General features: G+C 37.1%; 1 protein-coding gene across 6 annotated transcripts in view; it reads right to left on the reverse strand.

Moving 5' to 3' along the window:
• Nucleotides 1-13,494: 13,494 nt before the first annotated feature.
• ACSL4 (acyl-CoA synthetase long chain family member 4) overlaps nt 13,495-26,795 on the reverse strand; it is an 89,767-nt gene continuing 76,466 nt past the window's right edge. For all 6 annotated transcript variants that reach the window (XM_014854609.3, XM_014854611.3, XM_014854608.3 and 3 more), the window contains one exon: nt 13,495-16,346. In XM_014854609.3, coding sequence (XP_014710095.2) covers nt 16,189-16,346 — 158 coding nt within the window. In that variant the 3' untranslated portion in view covers nt 13,495-16,188. The remainder of the gene's footprint in view (nt 16,347-26,795) is intronic.

Consider the following 26,795-nt stretch of genomic DNA (forward strand, 5'->3'; position numbering starts at 1 on the left):
GAGAACTTTTAAGATCTACTCTCTTAGCAACTTTCAAATATGCAATATAGTATTATTAACCATAGTCATCATGCTGTACATTACATCCCCATGACATTTATTTTATAACTGGAAATTTGTACCTTTTGACCCCCTTCACCCATTTCACTCACTTCCCCTGTCCAGCAACCACCAATCTGTTCTCTGTATCTATAAGCTCAGTTTTTTTTAGATTCTACAAATAAGTGAGATTGTACAGTATTTTTCTTTCTCTCTCTGACTTATTTCACCCAGCATAATGCCCTCAAGGTCCATCCATGCTGTCACAAATGACAAGATTTCCCTCTTTGTATGGCTGAATAATATTCCATTGTATATATATATATATGCCACATTTTCTTTATCCATTCATTCATCAATGGACACTTAGATTGTTTCCATGTCTTGGCTATTGTAAATAATTCTGCAATGAACATGGGGGTGCATATATCTTTTTGAGTTAGTGTTTTCATTTTCTTCAGATAAATACTCAGAAGTGGAATTTCTGGATCATATGGTAGTTTTATTTTCAATTTTTTGAGGAAACTCCATACTGTTTTCCATAGAAGCTTCACCAATTTACATTCCCACCAACAGAGCACAAATATTCCCTTTTCTTCACATCCCTATCAACACATGTTATTTATTGTCTTTTTGATGATAGCCATTCTAACAGGTGTGAGGTGATAGCTCACTGTTTTTTTGACTGGCATGAAACAGTGGCAGGCACTAGAGATATAGCAGTGAATGAGACAGACGTAGTCTATCTACCTTCACAGAGCCAACAGTCTGCCCAGGACTACAGACATGAAAACAAAGCATTGTGACCATGTGTTACCAAAGCTTTCCAAGAAGAGGGATAAATATGAAATTGTGCTTTCCAATAGTTTTCACCATGTAGCACACATAGATAACATATATGACCCCCTGAGATAAATGGATAAGAAAGCAACCTGCCAGGAAGTTCTGTTCACGCAAAGAGTGGAGGGGATCAATATCTCAGGCACATCTGGAATCTCTGGGAGATCTCTGATCTAGAATCTCAAGCTATGATATATGTAGGTTATTATAAATGAACCTCATGGTAATCACAACCCAGGAAGCTATAATAAATACACAAAAAATTAAGAGAAAGAAACCCAAACATGATACTAAAGAAAGCCATCAAACCAAAGGGAAGAGAGCAAGAGAAGAAGAAAGGAACAGAGAAGTACTACTAAAATGCTCGGAAAAAAATAACAAAATGGCAATAAGTATATACTTATCAATAGCTATTTTAAATATCAATGGACTAAATACTCCCATCAAAAGACATGAGGTAGCTGACTGGATAAAAAAACAAGATACATATATATGCTGCATACAAGAGACACACTTCAGACCTAATGAGACTCACAAACTGAAAGTGAAAGGATGGAAAAAGGTAATCCATGAAAATGGCAATGAAATGAAAGCTGGGGTAGCAACACTTATATCACACAAAATAGACTTTGAAACAAAAACTGTAACGAGACAAAGGAGGGCACTACATAATGATGAAGGAAACAATCCAACAAGAGGATATAACACTTGTAAATATCTATGCACCCAACATAGGAGCACCTACATATATAAAGCAATTATTAATATATATAAAAGGAGCAATACACAGTAACACAATAATAGTAGGGGACTTTAACACTCCACTTGCACCAATGGATAGATCATCCAAACAGAAGTTAAATAAGGAAACGTTGGCCTTAAATGGCACATCAGACCAGATGGACTTAGACATAAACAGAACATTCCATTCAAAGATAGCAGAATACACATAGAACATTCTCCAGGATAGATCACATATTAGGCCACAAAACAAGTCTCAATAAATTTAAGAAGATAGAAATAATACCAAACATTTTTTTCTGACCACAACAGTATGGAACTAGAAATCAACTACAGGAAGAAAATTGGAAAAACCACAAATATGTGGAGATTAAACAAAATACTAGTGAATAACTATTGTGTCAACAAAGAAATCAAAGGAGGAATTTAAAAAATACCTGGAGACAAATGAAAATGAAAATACAACATGCCAAGATCTATGGGATATGGTAAAAGCAGTTCTAAGAGGGAAATTTATAGCAATACAGGCCTACCTCAACAAACAAGAAAAGTCTCAAATAAACAGTCTAACAGTACACCTAAAGGAACTGGGAAAAGAAGAAGAAACAAAGCCCAAAATCAGTAGAAGGAAGGAAATAATAAAAATCAGAGCAGAAATAAATGATATAGAAACTAAAAAATAAATAGAAAAAAAATCAATGAAACTAAAAGCTCGTTCTTTGAAAAGATAAACAAAATTGACAAACACTTAGCTAGATTCACTAAGAAAAAAGAGAGAAGGCTCAAATAAATAAAATCAGAGATGAAATAAGAGAAATTACAATGGACACCTCAAAAATACAAAAGATTATAAGAGAATACTATGAAAAGCTATAAGTAAGCAGATCGAAATAGTAATCAAAATCCTCCCCCAAAAATAAAAGTACAGGACCAGATGGCTTCCCTCGTGAATTCTACCAAACATTGAAAGAAAACTTAATACCTATCCTTCTCAAACTCTTCCAAAAAATTGAAGAGGAGGGGAAGCTTCCTAACTCATTCTACAAGGCCAACATTACCCTGATACCAAAACCAGACAAGGACAACACAAAAAAAGAAAATTACAGTCTAATATCACTGATGAATATTGATGCAAAAATCCTCAACAAAATACTAGCAAATTTAATACAATAATACATTAAAAAGATCATACACCATGATCAAGTGGGATTTATTCCAGGCAAGCAGGGATGGTTCAACACCCGCAAATCAATCAATGTGATACACCACATTAACAAAATGAAGAATAAAAATTACATGATCATCTCAATAGATGTAGAGAAAGCATTTGATATAATATGGCATCCATTTATGATAAAAAAACTCTGAATAAAATGGGTATAGAAGGAAAGTACCTCAACATAATAAAGGCCATATATGACAAGCCCACAGCTAAAATCATACTCAATATGAGTGTGGGGGAGGAAGACATTTCCTCTACCCACTCTGGGTCCTTCTGGCCAGACAACAAATTAAATTCATGAGACAGAATAACAGAAGAAAATTAAACAAAGCTTTATAACACATATACACTGGAGAGTTCAGAAAAACTGAGTAACTCACCAAAATGGCAAAAGCTCTCCCCTTAAATACCATCCTCAGCTAAATACAAAGGGAGGATGTTGGGGGGTGGGGGGATCCAGTTATGGTAGATTACCAGAAAAGCACAGTAAACAAGAGTAAGGTTATTATGCAGATTTAAGTCCTTGCCTTCTGCATTGATAAGAATTTCTAGAGATAAGGTCATACCCTTTATTCCTGGTACAGAGAGGGAGACACCTTCACAGATGGAGATTTCCTTTACAAAAGTAAATGTCTCTTAACAAAGGGTAACTTCTACTTCTCAGAGTTTCTCTCATGTCTGCAGTTTTTTAAAAGTAACCAGCCCAAAATAATCCTCATGCCAAAGAGACGTATCTTGGGGTGGCCAATTCCAGTCCCCCACAAGAGAAAAAGTAAAAGCTACCCCTCTAAGGACAGGAACCAGACAAGGATGCCCACTTTCACCATCTTATTTAACATAGTATTGGAAGTCCTAGCCAGAGCAATCAGGCAAGAAAAAGAAATAAAAGGGATCCAAATTGGAAAGGAAGAAGTGAAACTGTCACTATTTGCAGATGACATAATTTTATATATAGACACCCTAAAGAATCCACCAAAAAACTTTTAGAAATAATAAATGAATATAGTAGAGTTGCAGGATACAAAATCAACATACAAAAATCAGTTGTGTTTCTATACACTAACAATGAAGTAACAGAAAGAGAAATTAAGAATGCAATCTCATTTACAATTACACCAAAAAGAATAAAATACCTAGGAATAAATTTCACCAAAGAGGTGAAAGACCTGTACACTGAAAACTATAAAATATTGTTGAAAAAAATTGGAGAGATAGAAGCATATTCCAAGCTCTTGGATTGGAAGAATTAACATAGTTAAATCACCAGTAAGCAGATCGAAACATACTTCCTAAAGCAATCTACAGATTCAATGCAATCCCTACCAAAGTTCCAACAACAGTTTTCACAGAAATAGAACAAAGAATCCTAAAATGTATATGGAACAACAAAAGACTATGAATAGCCAAAGGAATCCTGAGAAAAAAGAACAAAGCTGGAGGTATCACACTCCTTGATTTCAAAATATACTACAAAGCTATAGTAATCAAAACAGCATGGTATTGGTACAAAAACAGACACACAGATCAGTGGAACAGAATCAAGAACTCAGAAACAAACCCACACATCTATGGACAGCTAATTTTCAACAAGGGAGCCAAGAACATACAATGGAGAAAGGAAAATCTCTTCAATAAATGGTGGTGGGAGAACTGGACAGCCACATGCAAAAGAATGAAAATAGACCATTATCCTACATCATACACAAAAATTAACTCAAAATGGATTAAAGATTTGAATGTGAAACCTGAAACCATAAAACTTCTAGAAGAAAACATAGGCAGTACGCTCTTCAACATCAGTCTTAGCAGCACGTTTTCAAGTAGCATGTCTGACTGGGCAAGGGAAACAATAGAAAAAGTAAACAAATGGGATTACATCAAACTAAAAAGCTTCTGCACAGCAATGGAAACCATCAACAAAATGAAAAGACAACCTAAAAATTGGAACAAGATATTTGCAAACCATATATCTGATAAGGGGTCAATATCCAAAATATATAAAGAACTCACACATCTCAACAACAAAAAAACTAACAACCCAATTAAAAACTGGCAAAAGATCTGAACAGACACTTTGCCAAAGAAGATATACAGATGGCCAACAGGCACATGAAAAGATGTTCAACATCACTAATTATTAGGGAAATGGAAATCAAAACTACAATTAGATAATCACCTTATGCCGGTCAGAACAGCTATAATTATCAAGAAATAACCAGTGTTGGAGAGGATATGGAGAAAAAGGAACTCTCATACTCTGCTGGTGGGAGTACAAACTGGTGCAGCCACTGTGGAAAACAGTATGGAGATCCCTCAAAAAAATTAAGAATAGAACTACCATTTGATCCAGCTATTCCACTGCTGGTATTTATCCAAAGAACATGGAAACATGAATGTGTAAAGATACATGCACCCCTATGTTCACAGCAGCATTATTCACAATAGCCAAGACTTGGAAGTAACCTAGGTGCCCATCAAGGGACGAATGGATAAAGAAGATGTGGTATGTATACACGATGGAATACTACTCAGCCATAAAAAGATGAAATCCAGCCATTAGCAACAACATGGATGGAGCTTGAGGGTATTATGCTAAGTGAAATAAGTCAGTGGGAGAAAGCCAAATACCATATGACGTCACTCATAAATAGAAGATAACAACAACAACAACAAACAATCACACAGGTACAGAGACTGGATTGGTGGCTACCAGAGGGGAAGTGGGGATGGAGGAAGGGGAAGGGGTGACTGGACATATGTGGATGGTGATGGATGGTAATTAGTCTTTGGGTAGTGAACATGATGTAATCTACACAGAAATCAAAATATAATGATGTACACTCAAAATATATATAATGTTATAAACCAATGTTATTGCAATAAAAAAAAGAAAATGAAAAAAAAAAAAGAATCTCAAGCTATGGCCCATGAGATTGCTGTTGCTCTCACCCCATTTTGTCCTTGCAGGCTGATGGGCACAGAAGGGATACTGCTGCAGATGAATACACACTCTTTGTTATTAGCTAGAAGGTAGTAAGAGTAACTTTTGCCTCTTCAGCATTAGGCTCAGACTGGAGGCTCTAAGGAAGCCTTCCTAGACAACTGAAGCCTAAGAGGATTCTGTCTTTTCCAAATTCCTATACACTTAAAGCTCACAGTTCAGCTTCTAATGCACCCCTCTAGTCTGATGTTGTGTGCTGACAGTGCAAGACGTTCTTTTGTCTCTCCTATAGCACCTAGCAATACTAAACAAGAGAAGGCTCAGAAGTGCTTGTTATTAAGTGTCATGTTTTAAGAGAAAAGAAATCTTATTGGAACTTAAGAGGACCTTAAAACAGAAATGGCTCTGCCAAGTAAGAAAAGTCCAGTGATCAGAGCCAGCCCTGACGGCTAGTGGTTGAAGTTCAGCACTCACCGCTTCAGCACCCCAGGTTCGTTTCCCAGGCGCAGAACCACGCCACCCATCTGTCAGTTGCCATGCTGTGGTGGCGGCTCACATAGCAGAACTAGGACTTACAACTAGGTACACAGCCGTGTACTGGGGCTTTGGGGAGGAAAAATAAAAGAGGAAGATTGGCAATAGATGTTCGCTCAGGGCAAATCTTTCCCTGCAACAACAACAAAGTTCCAGTGTCCAATCCATCTTTGAAAACTTTAAAGGAAGTCCCAAAGTTGTAAGAGAATGAAGTCATACAGCCTTCCTCCTGGAGGCAGGATCCTGAATCCCCATAGCTGCAGGCCAGTTTGAAGGTTTTCTTCTCGGAGTAAAACCAAGGGCCAAGCAAGATATCCCACAACCCCAGGAGGTGGGGTCGAGAGAGCTATTGTTTATATCATAAGCAAAAGGGAGGAATTCACAAGCAAACAGAGCTCAAGGGGCCTGTCTTACAGAGAAAACAGACTCCTGCTGAACCGAAACAGAAGACTCTATATCCTTTCCTTCACTCGGACTGTGTGAGAAAAGCTAATTCTCTCACCATCATGAATCCTGCTGGCTAATGAAATGCAGATCTGGATTAGAAATGATGCAGCCTCGAGGAAAGTTAGGGATCAAATTTGACAGATTTTAATTCATTTCTCTGCATTGCTCCCTGAAACAGTTCATGCTTCAAACAGTCACTGTCTAGGCAGGAAAGCTTCCCTCTCTGGCCCTGTCCCTCACTCACTCTTGGGTAGATACATTGCTATTTCTCTGTGTTGATGCATGCTAGTCACCATCCCAAATCGAACATGGGCATTGGAGTGCCCCATCCTAAGGAGTGTCGAACACACCCCTAAAGCAGAGCTTTTGGCCATAAAGAAGGAAATATATGTGGACATGTCTGAAATATGTGTATGTATATATATATCTGATTCTAAGCTCCTTATAACTCCCTGGGCTAGCAAAGAGCTGGGCACAAGAAGAAATACCTGACTTCGAAAGAATCGTTTTCGGATTTCTGCTGAAAAAGTCACTCTGGAGAGACATATGGGTGGGTAGATTTCAACACATTCTCTCTTCCTTTCCCTTTTCCTTTGTCCCTAGGAGTTTCCTGACACTTTTTGTTTGATTAATTTCATACAACCCCAAGGCAAAAATACAAATTGGGCAAAGTTGATGTTTAGCACTTCCAAGTGGCCCCACCACTAGAGCCCATTTCTGATTCTTGATACCCTTAGGAGCGTCCTCCAAGAAACGTCCTGATTCTATATCTCATTCTCTCAGAATCTCCCAGGTTTTCAAGTGTTGAGGAAAAAGCTCATCTGCCAAAGCGAAAGAAAAATCAATCCCATACAAACAGGAGAGGGTTAGGGGAACCAACAGTTAAGCAGGAGCCTCCTTCCTTGGTAATGTGAAGACTGCCTCTCTTCTGTGAGTTATTTTGTGGTTTAATCCTAAACAGAGGTACTAATAAAGGAATTTACAGATCTCACAGGAAGGCCACTGTTGGCCAGCGAGAGAGGATGAAGCATGGGCACTGGTTTTTGTTTGTTTTATTTTGCTTTTATTATTGTTGTTAACCTTCCATGTGATTCCTAAGTGCAGCCAGGTTGAAGAACCACTTGGAGGGATAAGCTTGGCATACTAGAAAACACAGAGGTGAAATAGAATGAAGGGTTCCTGTTGGAAAAATAGGTAAGACGGCAAAGAGAGAACTTTTGATTCAGGGACTTGAATACCAAGCTGACATTTTGATTTGAATAAGAATAGCATCAACAGGTAAGTTTAGGCAGGTAAGTTTGGCAGGTTAATGAACAAGATGGAACAAACTGCCAGTGAGGGAAAGAAAAGACATGCCAAGAAACTAGTTAGGAGGTCGGTGTAATAGTTCTAGGTAAAAAAGGGTGAATGTCTGATCTATGGTGGTAATAGTGGGAAAAAAGTAAGAGATGAACTTCAGATACATGAAGATGACATATCTCTCAGAAACCAAGCTGAACTGAGACTACGAGTGGGTACAAACATTGAATACTGACCTACATTCGAGTATTTCAAGTTCACCCAAGTTGCCTGAGCCCCTTCACAGCTGCCTAGGTCAGCTTTCTCCCAATCAGGCCCACAAGGATGTCCCTCAGCAGATGAGCCTTTCAGGCTCTCCCGCACCCTTAAGTAAACATATTTGTTCCAAAGACATCATTTTGAAGATTAGCACCTGCTGGACAGAATAATTGGTTCATCATCTTCTGCCCCAACACACCTAAATACACCCATCCTTCAACTTCTCTGCACCACCAATCGTACCTGCCCAGACAGACATATCTGATTCTGGCCAGGATGCTCCCATGAACAAGATAAAGGACATTTCCCTCATGCCCCTTTCCAGGGAATAACCACCCCTTTCAAAGAAAACCATTATTCCAGATTATATCGCTATAGATCTGTTTTGCCTGTTCTTGAACTTCAGATAAATGGAATCATAATGTACTCTTTTCTGAGTAGCTTTTCATACAACATAATTATCTATGATATTTATCCATGTTTTTACATGTAGCAGTAGTGAATTCTTTTTGCTATGTAGTATTTCCTCGTGTGGATATACCAACTTCTTTATCCATTGTCCTGTTGGTGGGAATTTTTACTTGTTTTGGGGTCTTTATGAATAGTGCTGCTATAACTATTCTTGTATGTGGACAGAAGTACTTATTTCTCTTGGGCGTATACCTGGGAGTAGGATGGCTAGGTCATCGGTTAAATGTATGTTTAGCTTTATGAATAGTCAAACACCTTTCCAAAATGGTTGTTATCAATTTCCACTACCTCCAGCCAATGTATGCGAGTTCACATACTTTATTCCACGTTTTCACCATCACTTATTATTGTCAGTTTTTATAAGTTTATTCTGGTGTGTAGCAAAGCACCTCTTAACTTAGGTACAGGCCTCATATTTGATAAAGAAACTTTGGGGTGATTTCTGGGTAAAGAACAAAGGAGTTCCAGAAAGAAAGAAAACACACTAAAACTACAGTAAATAAATTTTTTTAAGGGGTAAACCCACAAACACAAGGGAAATAGAAATGACAACAGTGCCAATATTTTGGAAGCCAGAAGGCTGATGAAAAATCAAATTTTAACAGAATACTAAGTGGGCAGTGGCAGAACCAACCTATTTACATTGTGTAGAATGTCCAAAAGGCTCTAGAAATGGCAGCACCAGGTACTTCCAAAAGTGGAGGTAAAGGGGCTAAAGCCAAAATAAAGACTGGTTGAAAGCCGTTGTTATGGACTGTTTGTGGCCCCCCAAAAAATTCATATGTTGAAATCCTAAACCCCAATGTGATGATATTGGGGGGATGCTTTGGGAGGCAATTATGTCATGAGGGTGGAGCCCTCATGAATGGGATTAGTGCCCTTATAAGAGACACAACACCTTGCTTTCTCTGCTCTCTGCCATGTGAGGATACAGCAAGAGAATGGCTGCTGTAAACCAAGAAGGGGGCTCGCACCAAGAACCCAATGATACTGGCACCCTGATCTCGGACTTCCAGCCTCCAGAACTGTGAGAAATAAATGTTTGTTGTTTAAGCCACACAGCCTGTGGTTCTGTTATAGCACCCCAAAGACTGAGACAACTGCTTAAAAAAGACACAGATCCATCAACCACTCCCCTCATCTGTACCACTGGGGTAATGACTGCTCCTCCTCTCACCCCAGCAGAAGATTGAAGCAGGAAAACTGAGGGGACATTAGGCATAGGACAGGGGTTCTATACAGAAGACAGGGCAATTAAGCAATTGTACACGATACATGCAGAAACAACCCCCACAAAGCCGTCTTCTTGCACATGATTCCCCAAAACACTGGTAGTTCAAAATTTACCCTCCATAAAAGAGACTAGAAGAGACATCTCAGGAGAATCCAATTGGCCCTAGAGGGACAATCTAAAGACACAGATGTGGGATTTGCAAAACGGGCCAGCCAAAATCACCTTATAGAGAAGTTCTTTTAACAAGCTCCACCCATACTTTTAGACCTTCTAGTCAGCTTTCTAGAACTTTCTTCTTAAGTGAGCAGGCAGTGATTAAGAAACCTTTGAAGAAGAGAGACAAAAGAAAGCAGAAAAAAGTAAACTGTAGTAAACAGGCTCTGCAGGTTTAAGAATGCTTAAAAACTTAAAAGAAAATACCATGAAACAAGAACAGAAAGTTGCAAAAAAAAAAAAAAAGGAATATAAAAAGAACCAAAAAACAGCTGTTAGAAATTACAAACATGATAGCAGAAATGAAAAATTCAAGAGAAGGGGTGAAATAGCAAGTCGAGGAAATCTCCCAGAAAGTAGAATTTTTAAAAAGATGAAAAATAGGAACAAAAAGATAAGAACATTAAAAGATCAGTTCAGGTGATTCATCATTTGAATAACAGAAGTTCTAGAGAGAGAGAACAAAGAAAATGGAAGGGACTGGCCCCGTTGCCGAGTGGTTAAGTTCACGCGCTCCGCTTCAGTGGCCCAGGGTTTCACTGGTTCGGATCCTGGGCGTGGAGATGGCTCCGCTCATCAGGCCATGTAGAGGCGGCATCCCACATGCCACAACTAGAAGGACCCACAACTAAAAATACACAACTATGTACTGGGGGAATTTGGAGGAGAAAAAGCAGGGAAAAAAAAGGAAGATTGGCAACAGCTGTTAGCTCAGGTGCCAATCTTTAAAGAAAAAAGAGAAAATGGAGAGGAACAAATCAATTAAACAATTCAAGAAAAGAAGAAAATTTCTCGGAACAGATGTACCTGAGTTTCTGGATTGAAATGTCCAAGCACAATAAATAAAAACATGCTTGCACCAAAGCACATCATCATGAAATTTCAGAGAACACAGAGAAGATTTTATGAACTTCTGCATGGAAAAACAAGTCCCATAGAAGGCATGGGAGAAATCGGAATGGCTTTGAACTACCAAAAGTAACATTGAAGCTTAATGTCAAAGGAATAATGCTTTCAACATGGATGGGAGATTTTCAGTTCAGAATTCTACATCCAACCAAATTATCAATTAAAGGTCTCAAACGTACCTCCCATATATGCCTTCTCAGTGAGCTACTATAAGATGGGTTCCATCAAAAACACGGAATAAGCCAAGTAAGAAAAAGACATGGGATATAGGAAAAAGGAGATCTAACACAGGATAAAGCTGAAGGGAACACTCAGGGTGATGGTGAAGGTAAGTCCTAAAATAACGGGCCTGTACCAGGTAAAGGAGGGCGAATGACCTAGATTGGAGTAGGTCAGAGGTTCAAGAAGAGATCTCTTTCCAAAGATGAAATTGTTAGAATTTTTGTCATCTGCAAGTCTTGAGAGGAGACACAGTTGGTGGAGAGTCCGGGGTTGAATTCTTAGTAACAAGTACACAGAAAACCAAGCAAATGCAAGAGAAACAAATTATTAGATCCATGGGGTTAAAAGTGTAGGAAAGGAAAATTAATCAGTTTTCCTACGACACGTTTCAACTCTGAATAGCATACTTATTATCATTTTAACACTTACTGATCTCTAACTACACATCTATATTGGGAAGATGGGAAGTGTGCCTCTGTATAGTGAGAGGTCAATAAATAATGACAAAGCCGAGAAGTAGCAAAACAAGCAGATTATTTAGATACAAGACAGTAAATACCAAAACAATTCACTAAGTATGGAAAATGGTTGCCTCTGAGGTAGAGGAAGTGGGGAGGATGAGGGCAGGGGACAGCTTTGTTCCAGACTTTGTAGGATAGCTGACTTTAAACCTGTGGCTTGCAAGCTCTCCAGAGCTGGCTGTCCAACATGGAAATGAAATTAACAATTCAATGCCTGAGTGACATTAACCACATTTCAAATACTCAATAGCTACACGTGGCTAGTGGCTACTGTAATGGATGGCACAGATACAGAACATTCCCAACCTCACCGAAAGTTTTAATGGACACTATTTTGCACTATTTTGCAGGGTCATGAAATCAATTTGGTGGGTCACAACGAGTATTTAAATAAATGAAATAGAAAGTTAGTGAGTATCTCATTAGTATTGTTTTTTCACAAAAATACTGTCATAAAATATTGTTGTATATACACATAAGCATGAGTGCACAGCATTGTTGATCACAGTAAAAACAAAGTTTGAAAGCACTGCTTTAAATTAACCTGTGCACAACCCTGATTTTTAAACAAAGAGAACATGAGAATGACAAAGATGCTTGGAACCTAGTAGAATCCTAACTTCTTGCTTGTGATGGCATCATCCACAGCCTCATATCCCTACAGGAAACTTGGGACCTAGGGCACCATTAAAAGAAAACACACCACCTTGGGACAGCAAAGTCCCAATATGAAAGCTTGACATGATGGACTGTGGGGACCATTACACTCCTGATTTCTTCTGTCATTCATCCTTCTCTTTTTCCAAAGGGCCTTTTTTTGAAGTCTATTCTTTTTTTCTTTTTAAATATGGGAAGAAGCAGCTAAAGCTAAGATGGTCACAAAGCTAGTGATAGAATGAGGCCAGGTCTCCTCACCTCTAAATCCAGAACTCTTTCCACAAAGTCTTCAGGACGGGCAATCTTTTAAGGTCCTGAGTGTGCTAGCCAATACATTAACCCGACTGATGAATACTGCCTGGATATAATATTAATGATTATGATAGTTAAACATAAATAAGGTTACTATGTTCTAAACACTTTACATGGATTAACTCATTTTAACCCTCACAACCACCCTATTAGGTAGATCCTATTATCAACCAATCCCATTTTCCCAGATGGAGAAACGCAGCTGAGAGATGTTAGTTAACTTGCCCAAAGTCACATAGCTAGTGAGTGGCAAAGAGAGGGAATAGATTGAGGCAGTCTGGTTCTAGAGCTCTAACATCACTTTATAACCACTTTCATAGAAGTCAGATAAGTTAAATTCTCCCTAAATTTTAATTAGCCTAAAGGTAACAGTTATTTCTTAGCACCTACTAATAACCCATAGAACATGCCTATGTTTGTCCCACAATATCAATGTTACAAAAGGGTTCTACTCTACTATCTGTACCAAGTTAACTCCCAACTAATAGATGGGTCTTATACAAGTCAGGTTAACTGCTTGGTGCAATTCCATAAACCTAGAGATGAACACTTTAAAAATAAGTGTTCAAATGTTTAACTAATACTCTTCAAACTTGTGGATTTTATCCCGTCGCACAATTAAGCACAAATTGGCTTGATAACATGGGTGGATTTATTTCTTAAGATTCGAGTGCAAACTTAAAAACAAGAAAAAAACAAAGCTTTTCACCAAGAGTAAACACAAAAATCTAAGTAACAATCCTGTAATCATGCATTTTAACAGAAAGTACAAATATGAATACATTCTAATTTGTTTAACTACATTTAAAAATTAAAATATTTCTCTCCAAATCCCAAAATCTTTAACCTGTTCTCATCTTGTTACCTCAGAAACATTTGTCATATGCTACCAGGAATATATAGGCAAGGATTATCAATCAGTCTTTATGACCACAGAAACATTAATCTCCTTAACTTCTGACTTTTTAAATCATTTATCTGTATTTCAGTTCTTAAAAGTCATATAATTATACCTCCATTTTAGGAAAAAAAGGATTATAAATATCAAGGAGGCAAGATACTTTCCTGTAATTAAAACAAGTCATAAGTATTCGACTTAGAAACATACATAATTGTAGTAAATTTTTTAAGTACAACTTTATTTGATGGCTGACATGTAATAATAACAGTGAACGATTTAAACAGGTATAAAAACGTAGGATCAAAATCTTTAGGCTCAAATACTTGAAAAATCACTATGAGTATGGAAAGATCTGTTTACATAAACATGTATATTTTTAGATGAAAAATTAGGGGGCAGTGGCATCTCCCTGGTCCCTTAACAATATTTGGATTTTCGCAAAGAATTAGCAGCACCCAACCTTAAGTGTTAATTACGTGTTTCTAAAGGACCCATACAACAGATTAGCTGGCAGTGTTCTAGCTTTTGGGAGATGGGGGTTGGTGGGGGGTGGAAACATCCAAGTATGCATGCACTCACGCATTTAAAATCATTCCAAATGGGGAAAAAAACCACATGTTGAAAAAGTCTAAGGAAATTCTTCTTAAAGGATCAACAGTGGGCCAGAAACAGTAGAAGCTGAACAGTAGTCTACTTGATAATAATGGTTTTTCACTCTTCAAAGGCAAGTTGAAAAGAATGAGAATAGTCACATACACATAACTTCAAGGAGAACGCACCTCGAATTTTACACTGCAGAACACTGAACAGAAATCTTTACAAAAACCTTCATTCTTGCTTATATAACACCAGATGATTTTATCCTTTTTACCACCATATACACAACACAGTTAAAAATCTTCTTTATAAATATTTTAGAGCAAAAAGAATGTATTTTGTTGCAGTGGTGGCCCACATCTGTACAAAGCAATATAAGCAACATATATATGTATATATATAAAATGATTAAGAAAAAAGTGCAAAGAATAATGATATTAAGAATTTTTGCTCTTTACAGTAACTATGGTTCAAGTGTGAATATCTATCAGGGATATATAATCCCAAATTTTAATTAAAGATTCAAAAAGAAGCCCACATGCCAAGTTACTGCACGAATATCAGGCCCTTATTGAGTAACTTCCCTTCTCCGAAATCTAGCACTTCCAGTTTCTAAAGTCTTCTCGTCAAGAGGAAAAAAGTGGTAACAGTGTGTTCTTCCCTTTAACTTCCCAAAATTCATGCAAGGTAATTAATCACTCATAGATTCCAACAAGATATTGGAGAAGTCATTCATCATAACCCGCTTTGCTAAAATTAAAGCAAAATGAAAGGCTTTCTCACATACAAACTACTGATCAAGAATCAAATCAATAGATCTTAAATTACAAGTGTAATTTAATATGAGTACATTTAAAAATGAATCCCTGTTATCAAAGGTAAATTCAGAGTCGAAATCCTTTCCCAGATTCAGTGCTATGCAAGGGTCATTAATTTGAAATATCTATAATTTCATCACCTTTTCTAACAGAGAAAATGCTGCTTATTAAAATCTGATTAACTTTCTATCATTTTACTCTTGGTCTCAGTCATCTACTTGGAACAAACATAGAAAGGCAAGTTTCACCAGTTTTAAAAATGTACTTTACTCTTAAGTCATTCAAATAATTACAGTTACTGATTTTTAGACCTCCAAGTTTCAAAAAGGCAGTTCAATTTCCCTTTAAATATATTACGAGATATTTTTTGGTGTGTTTATTTTGTTTTATTCTTACTTCAGGCACTGTAATTATTCACAATATTACAATGATTCTATGTCTAACCTAGGCAATAATTATGAATCCTAAAATGGTTTCCAAGGTATTATTTGAGTCTGTATATTATATTACGATTGAAGTTTCCCTTCAAGATAAATGGTCAGGAGAGAATTCTAAAGCCCTGTGGCACTTCTGCTTTGAGTAGTGTTAATACAGATTTTTTGTCATGCTGAATATTTAAGCTTTTTCTGCACTAGAAAGACAACAGACATTGGAAGCTGCAAATTTCCTCAAACTACATTCTATTCCAACTGCAATTTATTGTGTTCAACATTAAATATTTTTAAGAAAACAAGTATACCTTATGCTAATTTTTAAAAGCAGAATTTTTGCTCTAAAACTAATAACACAGCTAAAGGGAAACAACTTTTCAATTTCAGCTTCACTAGAACTACGCAAAACTAAGTTAAAGTAGACTTGACGACTATTTTAATCACTTTGGGTTTTTTTTATTACCATTTCTTTAGAAGGATATACCTTACATTCTAACAGACAGTTCAACAAGGCTTAAAACTCTAGAACCGAAAAACCACCAGGCCACCTCCTGCACAACTGTAAATAAGACAGCAGCATTTTATTTTCCCCCATACATTCGCTCAATGTCTTTGAGGTAATGGTTCTTCAGTTCCTTCCTTTTCAGTTTGAAAGCATCAGTGACCAAACCAGTTTCAGGGGTCCATGGCTCTGGGCTTAAGCGAACCTTGATTGGAATTTCAAACCGCTCCAATTTCACTGAAATGAAAAGGGGGAGGTAGGACAAAGGGAGAAAGTGGGGCAAGAGAGGGGAGAGTTGGGAAAGCAGGGGAGAGTGGCAGAGAGAGAAGCAATTAATAAAACACGAATTTTGCAGGATTTACCTAGATGATGCAGGTGATGAGGCAAACTTATTTAATGGTATGTTAGTCAATTAATGATACCACTATCTTACAATTTCATTTTGTACTTCTCAATGCATACATACGTTGTTTCACTTGGATAGTCTGGGTCTGTGCAGTTTTTAACCTAATATATATAGACACCCTTCTCTTCAGAGTCTTTCTATTTGTTGTTCCCTCTGCCTGGGATGGTCTTCCCCTTTGTAGTTGCATGGCTCTCTTCCTGACTTCATCCAGGTGTCTGCTCAAATGTCACCTCCTCAGAGAGGACTTCCCTGATGACTCACAATGAAACAAAAGTCCCTTTGTCTCCCTATATCCTCTTACACTATGTTTTCTTCAAAATATTTATCACCATTCAACATATTACAATTTGTCTCACCTACTAGAACATAAGCTCCATCCATAGGGCTACATTGAGAGTCCTCAATAAATACATACATATTTATTAATTCACTCTACAGAAAATTAAGCATCTAGAACAACTGTTTTTCATAAGCTTTATTATACATTCAAATAGGAATCAAAAAGGGGATTGTGGATTTCATACTTTTAAATGGTATAAGAATTGATGCAGCACATATTGTATTTGAGTTAGAGAACACAAGTTGAAAGAAATGTAAGAAGATGAGGACACAGAGGCAATCAATACAGGTTCAAGAATTATAATTCATTAAATTATATTCCATCAAGTTATTTCTGATTAATACAAGGTCATCCTTAAAATTCTGAAGGCCCATTGACAGTAAGGTTAATCTACAGATGAATTTTATTTTATATGCAATTATTTAAAACAATTTCAAAGAAGCAAACATCTGAATGTTTAAAAAATACTGCTAAACAGGAGAGTGATGTCAGCATCATGGTGGAGTGAGCTCTCCTCTTAGACTCTCCCCTCTAAGATACAATGAAAACAACATTCATATTCCAACAGAGGACAAACAACACAAAAGATGTGTGAGAGACCCACACAGCCATACGTCTGAAGGTGGAGGTGCTAGACCCTCTGGAGGAAGTGGAAATAGGTAGGGGGATTCTTCAATCACAGGACTGCATGCAGTTCTTAGAGGAAAGGGGGGAGGGGCAGCCCTCCAGAAAAACACCACCACTCTCTGAGTTCCCTCATAGCCCATGGGAATGCCCCACACAGAGGTGACTAAGCTATTGTGGGGGTGTCTTCAGCAAGCTAGTACCCCAGAAGAGCAGACAGTGAGGGCCAAGTAAGACTGTCCCTAGGATAGTGAAGGTAAAAGAAAGAGCCTCTCCCCCCAGTCAGGACACCAGCTCAGCTGGTTGGCCAGAACACCGCACAGACAGAAAAGCAGCCAGTGGATGGTGTGAGCAAGCCACAGATTGTGGTGGGCTCAGAATACACAGCTCCTGACCCCCATCCAGTGGCAACAGGTGGAAGCTGCAACCAGATATTATCACTATGCAGAGGCACAAATCCATGCCATAAAGCAGTATGAAAAAAATATCTTAAATCTCCAGACCAGGATGAAAATGACAAGAACCCAGAAATCAATCCTGAAGGCACAGATATTTACAATCTAAATGACACAGAAATCAAAATAGCTATCATAAAAAAACCTCAACGAGTTACAAGAAACTACAGATAGTTCAATGAAATCAGGAACTTCTTCACAAAAGAGACTGAAACTAATAAAGAAGAGCCAATGAGAAATGTTGGAGATGAAAAACACAATGGATGAGATAAAGAAAATCAGGACTCCCTAAACAATAGAGCAGATATTATGAAGGAACAAATCAGCAGTCTTGAGGACACAAATATAGGAATGCTTCAGAGGTAGGAGGAGAGAGAACTAAGAATAAAAAGTAATGAAGAAATTATCCAAGAAATATCCAACTCAATTAGGAAATGCAACACAAGAATTTATAGGTACTCCAGAGGGAGAAGAGAAGGAGAATGGTGCAGAAAGCTTGTTCAAAGAAATAATAGCTGAGAACTTCCCAAACCTGGGGAAGAAGGTGGAAATGCAAGTGAAAGAAGCTAACAGATCTCCTCCCTATATCAATGTAAAAAGACCTTCTCCAAGGCATATAGTAGTAAAGCTGGCAAAAGCCAATGACAAAGAAAAAATATTAAGAGCAGCAAGGCAGAAGAAAATAACTTACAAAGGAACCCCTATTAGGCTTTCAGCAGATTTCTCAGCAGAAACCTTACAGGCTAGGAGAGAGTGGAATGATATATTCAAAATCTTGAAAGACAGAAACTTTCAGCCAAGAATACTCCATCCAGTGAAAATACACTTCAAATATGATAGAGAAATAAAAACTTTCCCAGATAAACAAAAGCTAAGGGAGTTCATCACCACAACAACACCCCCTACAAGAAATCCTCAAGGAGACCTTTATACCTGAAAAAAAAGAAAGGGTTAGAAAGCCTTGAGCAAGGAGATAAATAGGTAGGCAAAATCAGAAAATTGCAGCTCTCTATCAGAACAAGTTAGCAAACAATTATAACATTAAACATAAAGGGAAGGAAAATACCAAAAATAAATATAATCTCGTCATTAACCACAAACTTACAACACAAGATGGAATAAGATGTAACAATAACAACATAGAAGGGGAAGAGAAAAGGGATGGAATCAGCTTAGTTTAAGTAAATAAAAGGTCATCAGAAAATGGACTATCTCACCTACGAGATTTTTTTATACAAACCTAATGGTAACCACTAAACAAATAATTAGAACAGAGACTCAAATGATAAATAAGGAGAAAACTAAGAAAACCATCATAGAAAACTACTTAACCGAACTGGTAGTCCAAAATACATGGGAGGAGAAACAAAGGAAATGCAGAAGAACTGGAAAATGAGCAATAAAATGGCAGCATTAAGCCCTCATATCAATAATCACTCTAAACGTAAATGGATTGAATTCTCCAATCAAAAGACACAGAGTGGTTGGATGGATTAAAAAACAAGACCCAACAACGTGCTGCCTCCAGGAAACACATCTTAGCTCGAAAGACAAACACAGGTTCACACTGAAGGGATGGAAGACAATACTCCAAGCTAATGGCAAACAAAAGAAAGCAGATGTTGCAATATTTACAGTAGACAAGCAGACTTCAAGATAAAACAGGTAAAGAGAGACAAAGAGGGGCAGTATATAATGATAAAAGGGACACTATACTAAGAAGACATAACACTTATATTTACGCACCCAACACGGTAGCACCAAAGTACATAAAGCAACTATTAACAAACCTAAAAGGAGATATTAACAACAACACGATAATACTAGGGGACCTTAACACCCCACTTACGTCAATGGATAGATCCTCCAGACAAAAAGTCAATAAGGAAATGGTGGAATTAAAAGAAAAACCAGACCAGATGTAGCTTATATAGAGAGAGAGAACATTCCAACCAAAAACAGCAGAATACACATTCTTCCGAAGTGTGCGTGGAACATTCTCCAGGACAGACCATATGTTGGGAAACAAGGCAACCTCAACAAATTTAAGAAGATTGAAATAATAATAACGATCTTTTATGACCACAAGGCTATGAAACTAGAAATCAACTACAAGAAAAAAGCTGGGAAAAGGACAAAGATGTGAAGACTAAACATGCTATTGAGCAACCAATGGATGATTTAAGAAACTGAAAGAGAAATCAAAAACTGTCTGGAGACAAATGAAAAACACACCATATCAACTCATATAAGATGTGGCAAAAGCGGTCCTGAGAGGAAAATTCACTGCAATACAGGCCCACCCTAACAAACAAGAGAAGTCTCAAGTAAGCAATCTCAAACTACACCTAAGAGAATTAGAAAAAGAAGAACAAACAAAGCCCAAGGTCAGCAGAAAGAAGGAAATAATAAAAGTTAGACCAAAAGTAAATGCAATTAAAACAGAAAAGACAGGAGAAAGATCAATGAAACAAAGAGTTGGTTCTTTGAGAAGATAAACAAAATTGACAAACCCCTAGCCAGACTTACAAAGAAAAAAAGAGAGAAGGCTCAAATAAATAAAATTAGAAATGAAATAGGAGAAATTACAACAGATACCACAGAAACACAAAAGATTATAACAGAATACTATGAAAAACTATATGCCAACAAATTGGACAATCTAGAAGAAATGGATAAATTCTTAGACTCTTACAACCTCCCAAAACTGAATCAATAAGAATTAGAGAATCTGAACAGACCAATCACAAGTACAGAGATTGAAACAGTAATCAAAAACATCCCAAAAAATAAAAGTCCAGGACCAGACGGCTTCTCTGGAAAATTCTACCAAACATTCATAGAAGATTTAATACCTATCCTTCTCAAACTATTCCAAAAAATTCAGGAAGACAGAGCACTTACTAACATATTCTATGAGGACAACATGACCCTGATACCAAAGCCAGACAAGGACAAGACAAAGAAGGAAAATTACAGGCCAACATTGCTGATGAACTTATATGCAAAAATCCTGAATATTTGCAAACTGAATACAGCAATTCATTAAGAAGATCATACACCATGACCAAGTGGGATTTATACCAGGGACACAGGGATGAGTCAACATCCCTAAATCAATCAACGTGATACACCACATCAACAAAATGAAGAATAAAACCACATGAGCATCTCAATAGATGCAGAGAAAGCATTTGACAAGATCCAACATCCATTTATGATAAAAACTCTTAATAAAATGGGGAGAAAAGGAAATTACTTCAACATAATAAAAGCCATATATGACAAACCCACAGCCAACATCATACTCAATGGGGAAAAACTGAACGCCCTCCATCTCAGAACAGGAACAAGACAAGGGTGCCCACTATCACCACTTTTATTCAACATAGTACTGGAGGTTTTGGCCTACTAAAAGGAATCCAAATAGGCAATGAAGAAGTGAAACTCTTGCTGTTTGCAGATGACATGATTTTATATATAGAAAACTCTCAAGAATCCATTGGAAAACTATTAGAAATAATCAACAACTACAGCAAAGTTGCAGGGTACAAAATCAACGGACAAAAATCAGTTGCATTTCTATAATAATGAAGTAACAGAAAGAGAAGTCAAGAATGCAGTCCCATTTACCATTGCAACAAAAAGAATAAAAGATCTAGGCATAAATTTAACCAAGGAGGTAAAAGATCTATACAACGAAAACTATAAGACATTATTGAAAGAAATCAGTGATGACATAAAGAAATGGAAAGACATTCCATGCACGTGGATTGGAACAATAAACATAGTTAAAATGTCCGTACTACCTAAAGCAGTCTACAGATTCAATGTAATCCCTTTCAGAACTCTAATGACATTCTTCACAGAAATAGAGCAAAGAATCCTAAAATTCTTATGGGGCAAGACAATACCCCAAATACCTAAAGCAATCCTGAGAAAGGACACAGCTGGAGGCATCACAATCCCTGACTTCAAAATGTACTACAAAGCTATAGTAATCAACACAGCATGGTACTTGTACAAACAGGCGCACAGATCAATGGAACAGAATTGAAAGCCCAGAAATAAAACCACACATCTACAGATGGCTATTCTTCAACAAAGGAGCTAAGAACATACAATGGAGAAAGGAAATTCTCCTCAATAAATGGTGTTGGGAGAACTGGACAGCCACATGCAAAGCAATGAAAGTAGATCGTTACCTTTCACTACACACAAAAATAAACTCAAAATGGATCAAAGACTTGAAGATAAGACTTGAAATCATAAATCTTCTAGAATAAAATACAGGCAGTACACTTTTTTACATTAGTCTTAAAAGGATCATTTTGAGTACCATGTCTATTTGGACAAGTGAAACAAAAGTAAAAATAAACAAGTGGGACTTCATCAGACTCAAGAGCTTCTGCAAGGCAAAGGAAACCAGGATCAAAATGAAAAGACAACCCACCAACTGGGAGAAAATATTTGCAAATCATATATCTGACAAGGGGTTAATCTCCGTAAGAGAGAAAGAACTCACACAACTGAACAACAAAAAAACCAAACAACCCGATCAATGGGCAGAGGACATGAACAGACATTTTTCCAAAGAAGATATACAGATGGCCAATAGGCACATGAAAAGATGCTCAACATCACTAATCATCAGGGAAATGAAAATCAAAACCTACACTTAGATATCACCTTACACCCATTAGAATGGCTATAATCACCAAGACAAAAAATAACAAATGTTGGAGAGGGTATGGAGAAAAGGGAACCCTCATACACTGCTGGTGGGAATGCAAACTGGTACAGCCACTATGGAAAACAGTATGGAGATTTCTCAAAAAATTAAAAATAGAAATACCATACAACTCAGCTATCCTCACTACTGAGTATTTATCCAAAGAACTTGAAATCAACAATTCAAAGAGACTTATGCACCCCTATGTTCACTGCAGCATTATTCACAATAGCCAAGACGAGGAAGCAACCCAAGTGCCCATCGACTGATGATTGGATAAAGAAGATGTGATATATATATACAATGGAATACTACTCAGCCATAAAAAAGACAAAATCGTCCCATTCGCAACTGAACAACAAGGTCCTCAAGGATGAACTTTGAGGGTATTATGTTAAGTGAAATAAGCCAGAGAGAGAAAGACAAACACCACATGATTTCACTCATATGTGGAAGATAAACACACAGACAAAGAGAACAGTTGAGTGGTTACCAGGGGGAGGTTGGTTGAGGGGTGGGCACAAGGGTTGAAGGAGCACATTTATATGATGACTGACAAATAACGTACAACTGAAATATCAGGATGTTATAAACTATTATGACCTCAATAAAAAACACTTCTTGCTTTTGGAAAAGTTTAAGTTTCTGTATTAAAAAGAGAAGTCTTATTTCTGATAACAATTATGTTGCAAGAAGTGAAGAAATGGATTGTGTATTTTAGCTTAAATTGAAGGAAAAATTAAATACTCTGGATATTTTGAGTTTTTTCCTTAAAAAAACTACTGTTAAACAGCCTGACCGACTCGAGAAATAACTTGGTTTCAGTGACAAGCATAAAGAATTCACATTCATGGCAGTTTTTGTTCTAATACGAGCCTGAATTCTATGAAAGCTTGGTTGAATTAGTGAGTTTCTCATTAGAACAAGAGAAAAATACAAAGCTGAGTGCGAAAAATAATCTTTCAAATTACTTAGAACCAACTTCCTAAAAGTAATGCCTGAACGGATAGTAAAAGAACATAAAATTTGCTCAAATTACCCATGTCTGCTCTTGATACATTACAGCTCAGTTACACAGAGGTGCCTGAAATAAGCCCATCTGCTTTCAAGGTCACATCTGGATCTCAAGGAAACAGTTAAATTCTCAGCTATAGATTTGGCTCCAAAACCTCTTATCTCATATTACTTTCCCTACTTACATAGGTTCTAGTCCAGAAACACTGACAAAAATGGCAACAAGGCAGGCACACTATTTCAGTTGCACACAAGCAAATTGAGCATCTTTATAAAAGTTTCTATATTTAAGCTTTACTAACTAAATTCTTGTTAAAAGCAAAAAAAAAAAAGGCTGCATTAGAGGTTTCATTTTTGGAACTCCTAAACATTATCTAGTACCACAAGCTATAGAGAACAATGGGCAATCACGCAGTTTCCTATAAACAGGATAAATTGCCAACAAGTGAGAAAAATTAGGGGAAGGAAAAACAAATGATTTTACATGTGGCATTTTATGAAATGTGACCTGCAGGTGGCAGCAAATGTTGATTTTCCTAGCCATTTATAATTGTCAAATCACCCCAAAACAATTAACTTTGCGTTCTTCTACTATCTATAGCTCACACTTACATTTAAAACATGAAGGGGCCTGCTATTTCAGACAGATACAGCTGAATACAAGCAAGAGTATTTTATGCTTTTTCGCATAAGTCTCTGAAATTATGATTTGAAGCCAAAGGTTGGCAAGATAAATCTTTTGTGGCGCAGAAAAGCTTATGATCTATACGTTTAGCTCATGATTAGTGTTCATTATCCAAATCAGGAACTGTTTAATTTCATGCCTCAATACAAGCACAAGAAAGTTATGGGGGCCTCGGGAGTCCTAGAATTTTATTCCATTTTCCATCTAATTGTGATCCAGCTTGACTTTCCCCATTATAGCTTTTACACAGTTAAATGTGCAATGACAAATTATTCAAGTCACATTCCACTCCGTCAGCACATCCAGGGAGTGCCTTAAAGTAACAGCCTATTAGCCGCGATACTTTTTGAAATACTACATTCAAAGAAAAAAATCAGGATTTGTATCAAAGAAAATTCTGGTAGTCTGGTGACATTAATATAAGGAGTGTGATATTCGATACTATAATTAACAAAACCAACTTTAAGAAAAAAACATTAAGCCACAGTCTTTATGGTGATAAAATAACCTACTTTTCAATCTGAGGATGCTAATAGGCAATTGTTATTTAAAACTTTATAGTGTCCAGAGTTAACTATAAGAATATTCTTAGGGAAAAATAGCTTTTCAACATCAACTTGCTAACTAATATTACAAATTACATTTTTAAACCAAAGTGGGACCTAAGTAATTTAAAAAATAAATCATAGTAGTCTAGTTAGGGAAACAGGTATGCTTGTGATCTCTGATAGGAGTATAAACTAGTCCAGTTTTCCTGGGGGAAGAGGGACTTATTTGGTGACACAGGGCGGTGGTGGGGGGAGCCTTTATAATATCCATTTACTTTGACCCAAATTCCATTTCTAGGGATTCATACTAAGAAAATAATTATACAATAATTGAGTCTACAAGATATGTGTTATTCTTGTTTAGAGTGGAGGGAAAAAAGTGGAACTTATCCTGAAAGGCCAACAACAGGGACTTAAGTGGATACTCCTATAGTGGAATACTATTTAGCTACTAAAAATCTAATGCAATTTGAGATCTAGTGACTAGAAAAACGTTGATCATGTTGATAGGTTAAGTATATATACCAGAATGTAATGTCATCAACCAAAGATAACTATTATCAAGTGATTTTTACTTCGTCCTTTATAATTTTCTGTATCATCCAATATTTTATAATAAATATACAACCTATCATCACAAAAATGATATTTTCATTTTTTAGAAGGGAAAGCAACAGGTTAACACTAACACTAACACTAACCAATTAAACATGAAGAGTACACAGTTTATCTCTGCTCCTCCGGAAAATAATTTAAACAGTTTAAAATAATTTTAAAAATTAAAGAGAATTAACCACAAGGAAAAAACTAAAATGACAGAAAGAGGCCGCTGGATGAGAAAGTTCAACAAAATTTTAGAAGACAAAAAGCAAGGACTAACAGTAACTGGTTGAAAGCTTAGAGAGAGTTAAAAGCTAACTGATAACAGAGAAGGATGCCAACAAGAAGCAAAGCGAGCTCCTGAGCCCGTGCCTCTGAAGACAGAGATGAGGGGTCCATGGCAAAGAGGAGGGCTGGCCCAAGCCTGTTCAGAGGACAGCTCTCCCTCATCCTGCTCTTCGCCAGCCAGGCTGGAGACAGGTTCCTTTTTGGGAAAACTGAAATAGAGAGACTCTGGACTGAAAAACACTAGATACAATAATAGAGGGAGGAAGTAAAACTGAAAATGGAAGGATTCAGTGAGATTAAGACCCACCCACCCCACCCTCAGCCCCTTTCCAACTTCCTCTTTTTGGCCACCAGATTACTAGCAGTCAAGCTACTATCCCCCAGGCAAGAGACTGGAGAGGTCTTTTTTGGAGAAATGAAATGACCCCAGACACTAACATTTGAATAACTTCTCAGTGAAGCCCAGTAACCTTTCCAGTTTTTTAGTACCTCATTCTCAAATCTGAATGGACAGACAAGGATCAGCAGATATATGAAAGGCTCTGATGGAAGCAAGCAGAAAGAGGAACTTGGAGGAAACAGAGACAACAACAGGAGAAGAAAACTTCATAAAAGGAACCCCGTTAATACCCTCTGGGGAATAAGAGACAACACATTGACTGCATCCATGAAAGAGCAACAGGATGCTATTAAAACAACACTGAAAAAGAAGGAAGGAGCCTTTGAAAATTAAAATTCTGATATTGGAAATTGGAAATTCAATAGACAGAAGAGATGATAAAGTTGAGGGACTCTGCCAGAATATAAAACAAAAAGGAAAAGATGGAAAACAAAAGAAAAATCGATAATAAAAGTAGAGGATGAAAGCAGGAGGTCCAACAGCCATATCAAAGTAGTCCCAGAACTTGGAGGAGAAAAACTGAAAGAAGAGCCAACAAACAAACAAACAAAGATAAACAGATACTTTCCAGAACTGAAGGGCAGAGACCTCTAG

Source organism: Equus asinus, chromosome X (assembly GCF_041296235.1).
Source record: "Equus asinus isolate D_3611 breed Donkey chromosome X, EquAss-T2T_v2, whole genome shotgun sequence".
NCBI lineage: Eukaryota > Metazoa > Chordata > Mammalia > Perissodactyla > Equidae > Equus > Equus asinus.